This window comes from Lepidothrix coronata, unplaced genomic scaffold (genome assembly GCF_001604755.1).
Source record: "Lepidothrix coronata isolate B3197 unplaced genomic scaffold, Lepidothrix_coronata-1.0 Scaffold233, whole genome shotgun sequence".
Taxonomy (NCBI): domain Eukaryota; kingdom Metazoa; phylum Chordata; class Aves; order Passeriformes; family Pipridae; genus Lepidothrix; species Lepidothrix coronata.
The window spans coordinates 344,352-357,308 of record NW_016690413.1 but is presented as its reverse complement, the minus strand read 5'-3'; the positions used below and the strand labels follow the sequence as shown (position 1 = coordinate 357,308).

Genomic DNA, 12,957 nt, shown 5'->3' with positions numbered 1-12,957 from the left:
CTCCTGTGAATGCAGCCCCTCAATCCTGCCCCACCCCAGGCACCGCCGCCTCTTTGCTCCCCCCTTTCTGCTCCCCCATTTCCCAACCCAACGGCCGCCATGGGCAAACTGCCACAGGAGGCCCCGAGCCACCCTCCGTTGGGAAATCTGCCCACTGCTGGGGGAGAGCTTTGCACCTGGCCCTGGAGCAAGCCTGGCTCTGCAGCGAGTGTCAGCATGCACCCCCAGCCTGGTATCTCACGTCCCCTGCACCCCTTTTTGCATTCCAAGGCAATGCAGAACAGGGGGAAGAAACTGCCCCTCTGCCCACAACATCATCCCAGAGCCAGCAGGGCTCTGGAGAAGCCGAAAGAGACGTTGGGTGGGAGCACAACACAGTCCCTGTGTGACCCACAGCAGCCCCATGGCAGGGATGCTGCCATGTCCTGGGAGGTGTCCTTGGGGTCCTGCTGCTCCCACCTCCCTGGCAAGAGAGAGGTTTCATCCCTGTTAGCTCAAGGCACAAGAGGAGTCAGGACTGGGAAGCTGCTCTGCTCTCCTTCTCCCACTCTGGGGGAAGCTGCATGGCAGTGCCAGGGCCCCCCACCCCCTGAATTGCACAAAGCAGTAACACCCAGAAAGAGGAAGCAGGAGGGAGATACCCGCTGGCACCCCGAGGCTCAGCCCCCGGAGGGATTTAAGCACCCCCACCCCGAGCAGCCCCAGCAGTTGTGACAGTGGCCTGCTCTGCACTGCCATGATCATGGCTGGGCTCTTCATCCTCAGCCTGGGAGGTTCCATCCTGCTCCCAGCAGGTAATGGGAGAGCTGGGGCCATGGTACAGGTCCCCAGGGTGGGAGATGGAGCCCCTGTGGCACGGAGGAGGCCAATGATCACCTGCACCCAGCAGGCACCCAGGGGAGCCGGATCATCGGGGGAAAGGCAGCAGTGCCCCACTCCCGGCCCTTCATCGCCTCCATCCAGATGGACGGGGAGCACGTCTGCGGGGGCTTTCTTGTGTGGCCCAAGTGGGTGATGACAGCTGCCCACTGCCTCATTCCCAGGTGAGCCCTGTCACCCCTGAACATCGTGTGACCCCTTCTAACTGATCCCCCTGTCCCAGGGGGTTACACAGTCCTGGAGCTGCCCCCTCCCACCTGTGCTCCCCCTCGAGCCCCCCCTGGCCATCCCCCCCTCCCCGATGGCCTCCAGCCTCGGCAGCACCTGCTCAGGCCCCCCCTGGCTGCAGGAGCAGCCCCTCGGTGCGTGTGGTGCTGGGCGCCCACCGGCTGGAGGAGCCCGAGGCGTCCCAGCAGGTCTTCAGCGTGGTTGAGTCCATCGCCCACCCGCGCTACAACCCCCGCGCGGTGGACAACGACATCCGCCTGCTCCGGGTGAGTCTGGCGTGCCACTGTCCCGCCACTGGGCACCCAGCGGCCAGGCAGGGGAGTGCCCCATGGCCCGGGACACGGGAGGGAGGTGGGGTGCCCCACGCGGGGCCGAGCCGACACTAGATGTCAGTGCTTCTCCGGAGAAGACAGACCGCGCCGTGGGTGCGATGGAGGCACCAAGGACACTCTGACTGTCCGGGTCAGTGACTCCCAAGCAGCCAGTCTCTAGAGCAGACTGGGACCAGTGCAGAAGGACTGGCAGGGGGGCCCAGCCTCTGAAGAGGGAAGGGCAGGGCTGGGGGGGATCAGCAGGATGGGTCAGCTGGGGCAGGCAGGCTATGGGGTGGAGAGGGTCCCAGGCAGGAATAGCTGGAGGGCTCTGCCCGGCAGCAAAGCCGTCCGTGCCCCGTCCACCCACCCAGCTGAACAGGTCGGCCACACTGAACGAGTACGTGAAGCGGATCCGTCTGCCTTCGCCACACATCGACCTGAAGCCCGGCACCGTCTGCTGCGTGGTGGGCTGGGGGGACACCTCCAACTATGGCAACCAGCCCGCTGAGCTGATGGAGACCAACACCACCGTCGTCAAGCGGAGCCTCTGCCGGACGCTGTGGAGGGGCAAGGTCTCGGCCAACATGCTGTGCGGGGCCAGCCCCAACGCCACCCTGCAGGGCGTCTGCACCGTGAGTGCACCCCCGGCCCCGGGCCCCACTGCCCCCACTGGGAGACCCACTAGTCTCCCTCCAACCTCCTCATTTTGCAGGGTGACTCTGGGGGACCCCTGATCTTCAAGAAAAAGGTTTACGGCATCGTCTCATTCTCTGGGAAGAGATGTGGGGACCGCCGGTTCCCCGACATCTACACCAAGATCTCCAACTACATTGGCTGGGTGCATCGCACCGTGCGAGGGCCCCGCCAACGGAAGGGGAGGCCGAAGCCCTAACGTGGCTGGGAGGGGGTCCTGGGGGCGGGCTGTGGGGAGAGGGGCTGAGATGTCTCCCAAGAGGGGAGAAAAGGGCCAGAACTCCCACATCCTCCAGCTCTGGTGGGGGTTGGGAGCTGATGCTCAGGGTTCCTTGACCCAGGACTCTGCCCATTGGTGAGGGGTGTCACGTCCTCCTCAGGCTGTAGCAGAAGCCCGAGCACCTCACGCAGCCTCTTGTGGCAGCAACATTTTCCTTCTTCAATAAACCCCCATCCCACTGCTTCCCTCTGTGCTCTGGTCCCCCCGACTTGTCCTGGGTGTGGGCAGATGGAGCAGGGGGTGCAGGAGGAAGAAGGGGAATGTGGCCCCCACTCAGGACCAGGCCCTGCCCCAGAGGAGCCAGGATCTGCAGCCAGGTGCTGCCACCCCAGCTGCCTTCCTGTCAGGGGTGGGGCTCCCCATCCCATCCCATCCCATCCCATCCCGTTCCATCCCATCTCATCCCATCCCGCCTCATCTTGTTCCATCCCATCCCACACCACACCCTTCCTGCTGCTCTACAGGACCCCCCAAACAGGGGAACCACAGACACCCCCCGGGGTCAGGCGGGCTCCCAGCTGCACTGGCGGAGCCCACAGGGATCCGTCGGGAGCCTCACCCACCTCCCCACCCGCAGACGGGCGCTCACCCCGTGGCAGCTGGGTGCCCACAGTGGCCAGGGGACATGTGCTGAGCTGCTGCTGGGCCTCAGCTGAGACACGTGTGGCTCTGCCCGGCGTCGTCTTGGAGAACAGACTCAGACATTCCCTGCTTCTGGCTGTTTGTTTTATCTGCAAATTGCTGGCACCCTGTGGCTGCTGCAGGGCCTTGCACAGGGTCAGGGGACACAAGCTGCGGTCACCAGTGGCCCTGGGGACACCCAGTAGAGGACAGACCCCTGCCAGGCTGCCAGCATCCAAGGAAGCCCCAAATCCCAGGGGGGTGCTGGCAGAGGCAGTGTGGGGCAGAGATCCCCTGGAATGCCGGGACAGGGCTGCCAGCCCCGGGGCTTCCGCACACTGCCAGGGAGCCTGGAGAGCCGGCGCCTGTCCCAGCTTGTCCCAGACCACCCAAAAACTGGTGGGAAGGTGGCTCCTGACTCACAGCCATGTTTTGGAGGCTGAAATCTCCCGCTCATCACAGGAGCCGCTGTTGCTGCCGCAGCCCGTGCCCGCGGGCTCGGCACGGGGCCACGCACCAGCCGCTCCCGGGGCCAAACCCTGCGGCGGGACAGGCGGGACGGGGAGCTGCCGTGGGCAGGAAGCGCTGCGGGCAGGCCGTGGAGGAACCCAGGCCACACACCACCGTGTGCAGCAGTGCTGGCGCCACACACCACCGTGTGCAGCAGTGCTGGCACCCAGAAGGGCGTGGGCAGCGTTTTGGGAACTCCCGTACACCCATCCCCAAGAGCGGGGGGACATCGCTGAGCTGGGCAGGCAGGGAGAGGCTGCAGGAGAAAGTCCCACGACCATCCTGGGTTATCTGAGCGGTCTTTTCCGACCTAAATGATTCTGTGATTCTCTGCAATGCACTCCTGGGCTGGGCATGGTTCTGAGGGGCTCGGCGGGGGGTTGGGGGGCTGTGCCACGCTGGCCCCCAGCACAGGGGATGCAGCTGAGGGAGATCCAGCAGCAGTTCCTGTGGAGCTCAGCACGTCAAGCCACAGGCTGCCGCCCGGGAACCATCCCACATCGGGACCCAATTACCGGCAGGAATTGTTTTGTGAAATACCAAACCCTCATGGCACAGCCCGAGATTGGGAACAGATTTATCTTGCTCTTCCCTGCTCTCCCCTTCCCTCCCGCTGCGCTGAGCAGCCTTGGCCGGGCCGGAAAACCCGAGCGCCAAGCGGAGCAGATGGGATGCGGCTCCTCACCACTGCTGGGGGCTCCCCACATCCCAGACCCCGGCACGGGGGCACAGCCCCAGGGACAACAACACCTCCTGCGGCCCCAGAGCCTGCCCGACAAAACCAGACCCACAGCACCGTTTAATCTGGTTTATAATTATAATCCAACATAATCTAACGCAGCCATAAAATGCCCCAACAATACAGAATAGGGAATGTGGGTGTTCCCAAAGCATCTGCCTTGAGGGTCAGAATCCAATCATACAAAAATAGAAGATAAGGTATTTTTACATATAATATATATATAAAAATGATATTTATATAAAGTCAAGAGCTTTTTGGTGTCAGAGCTGAGCTGGTATTTACACAGGTGACAACAGAAGAAATGAGAAAAGGAATAAAAATAAATACAGGTGTGGGCAGAGCAGGGGGTACAGGGCCCCATAGCTGCAGTGTGGGGGTCCTTGGGGGGGCGGGCAGGGCCATCTCTCCCTGCAGCCTGGGCTCCATCTGAAGCTGTTCTGGCAAAGAGGGATAAGAAGGGCTGGGGGCAGCTGCCCTGGGTGATGGGCTCTGGGTGGGGGCTCAGTGGGCCAGGGAGAATGGTCATGCCCCTCAGATGGGGCTGCCACTGCATCAACTCTCTGGGCACTGGCATCACCTCCGAAGACGGTGGGAGCCTGGTCTGAATGGGCCTGGGAAGACCTAAACTGAAATCCATTTGAACACACACATGCTGAAAGTTTAGGAGACAATAACATACATATATTTTTTTTAATATATATAAAAATATATATCTATCTCTCTCCAATCTGATGCAGCATGCACTGCCTTTCCTGCTGCTGGCAGCTGGGGCTGAGCCCCTCAGGGAAGGCAAAAGCACAGATTCCCTCTAGACCTCGAGGTCCCAGCCAGAAACGTCAGCAGAGTACTGAGAATTAATCCAAAAATAAATAGGCCCAGGGCTGCCGGCCAAGGACACGTAAGGGGGGCCCACGGACACCCCTCCACACCGCGCCAGCAGCAAGGAAGGGCACTGGCCAGTGGAGAGCTCTGCCGGGCACTGGGTGGGCACCGGAGCATCCCAGGGCAGCTCAACATCTCTCTGGCCGTGAGCCCCCACCCCTGCTCCCCGGCTGGCAGGATGGGAACTGAGCCCCCTGCGACTGCATAACATACACAGGGATAAATAAGGATCTTTTTATCTTAATAAATATCAGGTATATGGTTTGTACAATATACACATAATGCCCCTGTCTCCCGGCTCCAGCTCGGCCGAGGGAGGATTCACACATAGTTCTCTTCCACGCTGTCCGTCTCTGCGGAGAATTTGGCTGCAGCTGAAAACAGAGAGAAGTGGTAAGGAGGGTGTGAGGGGTGACCAGGCCCTGGGGGTCCGTGCCTGCTGCCCCCCGCCCTGCCCTGCTCACCTGAGCAGCTCCCGTAGTGGCGCACGCCGATGGAGCGGCCGCGGTGGCAGGTGGCCCGCCGCAGGTGGCACGCTGAGGGGTAGGTGACATTGTTGTTGCCGCAGAGGGCGTGGTCCAGGCTGGTGGGCTCAGGGCAGGGAGCCGTCCGGCACATCACGCAGTGGGCGCTGCCCGTCTGGTCCACCACGCAGGTGTGGGTGCCAGGGCACACCACGCTGGAGCAGGACTCTGCAGGGAAGCACGGGGCTGGGGTGACCCGGGGAAGGGCACCCCCTCCCGCGGCTCCTCCAACTCAGGTGGATGGTGGACATCATCCCAAGGAAACCCGGCCACCTCCCAACCTTTGCTACTGGGGGACAGAGAGGAGCCAAGGGCCGAATGGTCCCAATCTCCCCCACCGATGATGCTCCCAAGGGCAGGAGCTGGCAGGGCTTGACATCCCGAGCGTGAAGGGAGCACGTGGCCCCAGGCCCTCGGGCTCAGCCCCAGCCAGAGCTGCGCCGCACGGGAGGAGCTGAGGTGCAGCTGCAGCGGCGGAGCGAGCACGGGGCTGAGCCCGTTTGGCGCGGGGGGACCCGGCCGGGCCAGCGGCCGCACGCAGGTGCCTTGGCAGGGAAGCAGCAGCTGCTGCAGCCAGGCTGGCAGCCGCCGTGCTGGCCCCGGCAAGAGGGAAGGGCAGGGTCACCCTGGACCCAGCCCAGTGCTGCAGCAAGGGCGCATGGGCGTGGAGGGAGCCTGTGCAGCAGGATCAGGCCCTGCAAAGGGCTCTGCCGGGGGGTGGTGGCGCAGGGGGCTCGTGCACCCCCATCATCCCTCCACCTTCCTCTCTTTCTTTCCCTGCTGGATTGGAAGATTTGGCATCTGCAGCTCTCAAACTCCCATTTCTTGCCCCACATTTCCCTGCTCAGCCCAGAGTTTGACAGACAAAGCCTTCCAGAGAGCAGGGCTGGAAAAATAACCATAATCCTTCTGACAGCTCTTGGCAGAGCCAGGAAGATCACTGCGCCCTTTACAAAAGAGGAAAAAAAGGGGCTTGACGTTTGTAAATGACATTTTAGGGACTGTTACTGCTCAGTCCAAAGTGAGGCCAAACCCTGGCGCACCAACAGCCTACAATGTCCCCTTAATGGGCACCAAGACCTGTGTCCTGCAGGCGAGACCCTGCACTGGGATGGACCTTCCCTCCCTGGACCACAGGGGATGGGGATAGGACAGGGACAGAATAGGAATGGGACACAGTGGGGTGGGGGCTCAGCTGCACCTACTTTTGCATTTGCCCTGGTACATCACTTCGAGGTCGGGGTGGTCTCTGCACTTGGCCGTCAGCAGGTCACACTCGTCCCGGTAGGTGTAGCCATCAGAACCGCAGACCTGCAGCTTGCGGGGCAGGCTGGAGCAGTCTGGGGCACAGGCACACTGGGGACGCCCGTGTTTCATCTTGCAGACCTTGTCGGGGCCGCACACCACCCCCTCACAGCTCTCTGGGGACACAGAGCAGCAGCACGTGAGGACACGGCACCGGCTGCCCCCCCCCAGGGAAGGGCCCGTCCTGCCCAGCCCCCGTGTGACACCAAGGGCCAGTGCTGGCCCTCTCAGTCCCGAATGCCCCCGGGCCACAGCGCACGTGCTGACACTGAGCTGCCCCGGCAGCATCTGGATCTGCTCAGCCCCGCCAAGGAGCAGGTCGTTGGCTGTGGCTCTGCACAATCATCCAGCGCTCACCCCAGCCGGAGCCCCGGCTCCACTCAGCACCAGCTCACTCCTTCCCATCTATTTATTCTTTGGAAGGAGTCATTTCTTTCTCTTGTGCAATGGAAAAATCTATCTCCACAAGGCCCCAGTTCCTCCAGAAAGAGCTGGGCTTCGCGAGTTGTCTGGGCGATTGGGAATGCCGCTCCCAGCAGACAATGCCTGGCCCTGTCTCGCTCTGTGACTGGAACACAAGAGCGGGAGGCAGCAGCCAGCGCCGGTCCCCAGACAGGCAGATGCTTTGTCCCCCCGGGTCACCTCCCGGCCAGCACGGGGGCCGGGGTTCAGGGGGTCCTGCCAGTGCCCCGGGGCCATGCCCACGCCGGCAGGGACGGAGAGGGGCCACTGAGCAGGGGCCCATCCTGGTGTCCAGGGGCCCAGACACTGGTCCCTCTGCAGGGGGGTCAGCGGCAGGGACAGGGGTTCTGTCTGGGGCAGCTGGACCCCCTCTGCCTCCCAAAGCACACAAAGCACCCACCCCAGAGGGACTGGCCCCTGAGCTCCCCAGGACAAGGGTCTTTTTGGGCAAGACCAAAAAGCTTCCCAGAACAGGGATTCTCCCCCAGCAGGAAGGATCCCTGGGGACAGGGTGTGTGCTTGGAGCTTTGGGAGGCACAGAGGGGGATTTCCCTGTGGGAGATGGGCCACCTTGGGAGACAGCGAGGAGGAGGAGGAGAAGGAGGAAGGGGAAATTCCCTGTCTGCTTGGCCCAGCAGTCCCTGGGGGAAATTCCCTGGTGGGAAACAATTTCCCGGATTGCTCCCTGATTTCCACAGCTGGGGTTTGTCCCAGGGAAGGAGAGCCTGGGACATGGGGACCCCATGACAGAGGGTTACAGCTCTGTGTCCCAGGGCTGCTAGAGGAAACAGGACCCTCATCACCCTCCGCTCTGAGATGCTGCAGCAGAGCAGAGTCCGATTGTCCAGACAGTCCCAGCAAGGGAGGGAGTGGTTGGAGAATCTGCCCGTGACCCTGACCCCATAGCCTGGCTCCCCCGCTGCACTGGGTCCTTGGGGGGGACACCGTGTCCCCAGCAGCTGGAGCCAGGAATTTCACTTCCCTCCCAGAGACCCATTGCAGAGCCCCCGGGGCCTGGCCAGCACCTCCCCGTGGGGCTTGGCCGCCCGGCTGCAGCCCACTTTATCCCAGAGTAACCTCTTCCAGCCCTGCAAGCCCAGCAAGTGGGAGCACAGCTCCTCTTATCCACCCTCTTCCAAAACCTCTGGAGCCTGGTGAGGAGCAGCACCAGCTCCATCTGGACGGGACAGGCAGGGGCTGGCTGATGGTGTGGGGGTTGTGGTGCAAGTGCTGGCTGGGCTCTCCAGCAGTTTCCTTAAAGGCCCTGCTCCCAGACCCCAGTAAACCCCAGGAGCCTCAGCCCACACTGTGGTCTGTGGCCACTGGCAGCCCCCATGCCTCCCAGTCTCTGCAGAGGGGAGGCCAGACTCCTGGTCAAGGGCTGCCTGTTCCCACTGGACTCTGCCCCAGGCATGGGGGAGCCCATGGAGAGGGTCCCGGTGCTCCCAGCTCCGCCAAGCAGGGATGGGGCCAGGGCCAGGATCTCACTCAGCTTTTGGCTGGCACGGGGTGCAACCCCAAGCTGCACCAGGATGGGCCCGAGGAGTGCAGGGAACTAGAGGAAGCAGTTTTGTTAAGAACCTTTTTCCCCCTTTAAGCAAATAACAACATGACCTCCCAAATCCCTGCTCCTGTCTCCTGCGGGCAGCAGGTCCTCGAGCGTGTTCTCACACAGCCACACAAGTGCTGGGGGATCCGCGCCTCTGGCACACGCCAAAACATCTGGTGGGGCTGGAACTCACAGCTGGAGAGTTTCCACTTCTGGAACTGCCCGTTACATAAAGCCATTTCACACACACGCTGGGAGGAGCGAGGGGGAGCGGAGGGGAAGAAATAGATCTTTTTGCCTTAGAAAAACCTGACAAAGTTTCCCCTGAGCAGCCGTGGTGAGGGCAGGGGCAGGGGGCCCCAGTGCAGCGAGGTTAACTTGGGAACAGGCAGCCCCAGCTCCGCTCCCTGCACTCGGCTGCCCGGCCAAGACCCGGGTCACGCGTCCTACTCCGCTGGGAGAGAACTAAAATACACACAAAATGAGAGCAGCCAGGGGATGCAGGCTGTCCCGCCAGCTCTGACCCACAGCAGCATCTGTCCAGGAGCTGCAGCAGCAGGAGCATGGGGTCAGCAGTCCCTGGGGTCCCTGTGCTGTCCCAGACTGCCCAGAAGAACCCTGTCTGGTGAGGGGCAGCCCAGCCCCATCACTGCTGCATCACCCAGAGCTGCAGGCTCTGAGCATCCCCCATGGGCAGAGCTCAGCCCCACAGCATCCCCTCACCCCCTGGCCCGCTCACCTTTGCAGGGGTGGCATGTCACCAGCCCCAGGAAGCCCAACAGGCTGATCTTGTTGCCTGGGTAGGTGTAGTTAGACCAGGCCACGTCCACATTGCCATTGGCACAGCATTCCTCCCATGTCACACCCGTCTTCAGGATCATGGTGCACTTGGCCTCCTTCCCCTGCTGCAACCAGCAGATACCACCTGTGGAGAGGGCAGAGGGTAAGGGATCCCTGCTGTGCTGGGACTCCCACGAAGGGCAGCAAGATGCCAGCTGTGGCTGGACCACCTTGGGCAAGAGGCACAGAGATCACTCCAATGCCTGGGATGAGCTGGGGAACCCAGAGACACTCTGTTCTGGCTCCCATCACTCATATGGCACAAGAGCTGTCCCAGAGCAGGCATCCCTATGGGTCCCTGGCACGGCAGCTCCATGCCCTCATAGCCATGCCAACGCCTGTTGGCTCTTCCACCAACAGGTTCAAAACCAGCACTGGGACCACAGGGATGCACTAGTTATCCCAGCACTCCCAGCAATGCTCTGGGAGATGCCCAGCCAGCAGGCCAGGGCATCTTACTGGGGCTTGCAGCTTACCTCCTCCCTGCCCTGCCCTCCCTGCCTCCATCTCTGCCCAGCTCCTGCCCAGTCCCAGAGAGAGGGGGCCCCAGCTTGGAGGGGGGCAGACAGAGCAGGGCCAGTGGACAACCATGCTCTGGATCCCCCGGTGTGTGCCAGTGGCCCCATGGAGGAATGAAACCATCACGGGGGCTTGACACACACACGGCCCCTGCAAGGAGCGTCTGAGCCAGTGGCTGGAGCGTGGGGCACTTGCCCCAGCCCTTGGGTCTGGGCCAGCCCCGCGGCACCGGATCGCTCTGACTCAAAAGCCTGTTTGTTCTGTGACCCACCAGCGAATCAGTTAGATTTTTTTTTTCTTTTTTGTGAGTGATTTCTTTGCAATTTCCGCCTCTGCAAACCAGCCTCTTGTGACGCTTATTTGGGTTCGTGCTCTCATTAGCTGCGCTTGAGGTTTGTTAAACGGCAAAAGATGGGAGGGAGAGATGGGGGCGGGGACGTGTCCTGTGCTGCCAGGGGGGAGTCGCTCCCCTCCAAGTCGGGGATTCACCCTGCCCCAAAGTGGAGCCCGCCCAGACCCTGTACCCCCTCTTTTCCTCCCTCGCATATGATTTTGGTTCAGCCACAAGCACATGGGGCTCCCAGCCCGGCTGCATCCGCGGGGCAGTCGTGGATGGAGCAAATCCTCGGGCTGCGGAAACCAGCGCCTGGACGCCTCGGGCAGCACCAGCCGCGCCAGCACGCGGCTGCCATCGGGGGGTTATCCTCCACGGATTTGTTCAATTGCTCTTCCAAGCCCAATTTCCCGTTACAACACCGCACGGCCCCCACTCCCCACGGAACACTCGGCGTCGTGCGAAGGGAAGATGGAAACTCTCGCTCCGATGCGGGAGAGGCGACACCAGCACCACCGCACGGCTCCGCGCCGCTGGGAAGGGCTGATGGAGCCCCGACCCGGGGTCTCGGGACGTCCTCCCCCACAGCCCCGACACCGCCCAAGCACGGCGAAAGCCGCTAGCACCGGCCGCGGAACCGGGAGGCTCCGAGCTACGAACTCCACACCCCGGTCACGGACCGGCCCCGCTCCCGGCCCGTCCCACCGGGGGCCACGCAGCCCCGAGCCGGCTCTGCCGCCTCCGGGACCGGGGACTCCCGGGGCACGCGGGGTGCGGGATGCCGAGGTCGGGCAGCGGCACCGCCGCGATCCGGGACGCGGCAGCGGGGTCGGGCGGGACCCCCGGCGTTCGCTCCCGCCGCGCAACCCCGCGACCGACGGAGGGACGGCAGGGACCGGGACACCCGAGCGGCACCGCCGGGCACCGGGCAGCCGCCGCTCCGCCCCTTAAAGCGGGTTTGTGCCGCCGAGAGCTCGGCATCTGCCCGGCGGGACGGGACAGCGGTGCCCGAACGGCGCCGCGACCCCGGGCCGGGCCGCCCCCGCCCCGAGCACCTGCCGGCGGCGAGCGGCGATACCGAGCGGGCGGACTGCGCCGGGACCCCCGCCGGAACCGGGACCCCGCGGCTCTTACCGTGCGCGGCGGCGGGGCTGCAGAGCGCCAGCAGGCAGAGCGCCAGCCGCAGCGGCATGGCCGGGCCGGGCGGGGACGGGCCGGGACGGGCCGGGGCGCTCCGGTGACCTGTTGCTGTGAGGCGGCGGCGAGGCCGGCGGAGCTATAAAGCGGCGGGGAGGCGTGAATCACCGGGCGGGGCGGCGCGGGGGGGCCGGGGCGGGGGCAGCGGCGGTGGAGTCGGGGGGCAGCGAGGGGGGTGAGTGCGGGGGCGCGGGGATGGCAGCGAGGGTCTGATCGTCACCGAGTGGGCGGTGGGGAGTCGTGTCCGTGTTTCCCCCGGAGCGGACAGGGACCGGCAGCCCCGGACTGAGATGGGACGGGGAAGGTTTGGGGGTGCCCCCGTGCTCGGTGTGCAGCGGAGCAGAGCAGTGTCTGGGCAGACCCTGAGGCGTGGGGAACCCCAGAACACTTCTCTGCCCGACCCTGTGCCGCCCGCACGGCTGCGCCTTCCACACCCATCCTCGCATGAACCCGCGTCTGCCTCCTCCCGCCCTCCTCCTCCTCGCGGAGCAGCCCGGCTGGCAGCAGGGGTAGGGTGAGGGCTGTCTCATGTGGCTCCTTTCATCTCTGCTCCCCAAACACTCCCGCAGCTCGGCTGGTACCCAGCATCACCCCCAACGAGCCGAAGGGAAACTGAGGCACCAACTCAAGCCCTGCCAGACAAGGAGGGGAAGGAGGAGAGCTGGTGGGGTCATACTCCCATGGCACGTGCTGGCCCCATTCTCCCCAGCTGTCCCCACTAGCACTAGCACTGCATCTCCTGGCTCCCAAACGCATGCTGGACCCTGCATGGCCTGGCTCATGCTGGGGAACTGGGACCTGGGCCAATACTGCCAGTTTTTCAGGGGCTCCCAGATTTTGTGCAGCTCCTGACAGGACTGGGGAGCACAGTGGGGAGCCCCGGACAAGGCAGGCTGGGCTCTCTGGCATTGCCTGGCCTTGCTTCTTGCTCAGTGCCACCACAAAGAGATTGCCCACCTGTTTGAAGGGGGGTCGGGGTGCACCAGGGCCCCCAGCTGTCACCCAGCTCCCCAGGTAGGGCGTTGGGGACACAGGGCTCTTTGCCACAGCCCAGGGCCCTCTCAGCCCTGAGTGCCGT

General features: G+C 63.6%; 2 protein-coding genes across 2 annotated transcripts; one reads left to right on the top strand and one right to left on the bottom strand.

Annotated features, from left to right (window-relative positions):
* The first annotated feature begins 742 nt into the window (after window positions 1-742).
* PRSS57 (protease, serine 57) lies at window positions 743-2,313 on the top strand. The gene is made up of 5 exons (XM_017834327.1): window positions 743-794; window positions 890-1,043; window positions 1,229-1,373; window positions 1,793-2,053; window positions 2,134-2,313. The coding sequence occupies exons 1-5, from the start codon at window positions 743-745 to the stop codon at window positions 2,311-2,313; spliced, it is 792 nt and encodes a 263-aa protein (XP_017689816.1).
* A 2,004-nt stretch (window positions 2,314-4,317) lies between these two features.
* On the bottom strand, window positions 4,318-11,895 carry FSTL3 (follistatin like 3). Its single transcript, XM_017834383.1, has 5 exons — window positions 11,817-11,895; window positions 9,729-9,914; window positions 6,879-7,094; window positions 5,614-5,841; window positions 4,318-5,523 (listed from the first exon to the last, which is right to left on the bottom strand). The coding sequence occupies exons 1-5, from the start codon at window positions 11,872-11,874 to the stop codon at window positions 5,471-5,473; spliced, it is 741 nt and encodes a 246-aa protein (XP_017689872.1). The 5' UTR covers window positions 11,875-11,895; the 3' UTR covers window positions 4,318-5,470.
* Between the last annotated feature and the right edge of the window lie 1,062 nt (window positions 11,896-12,957).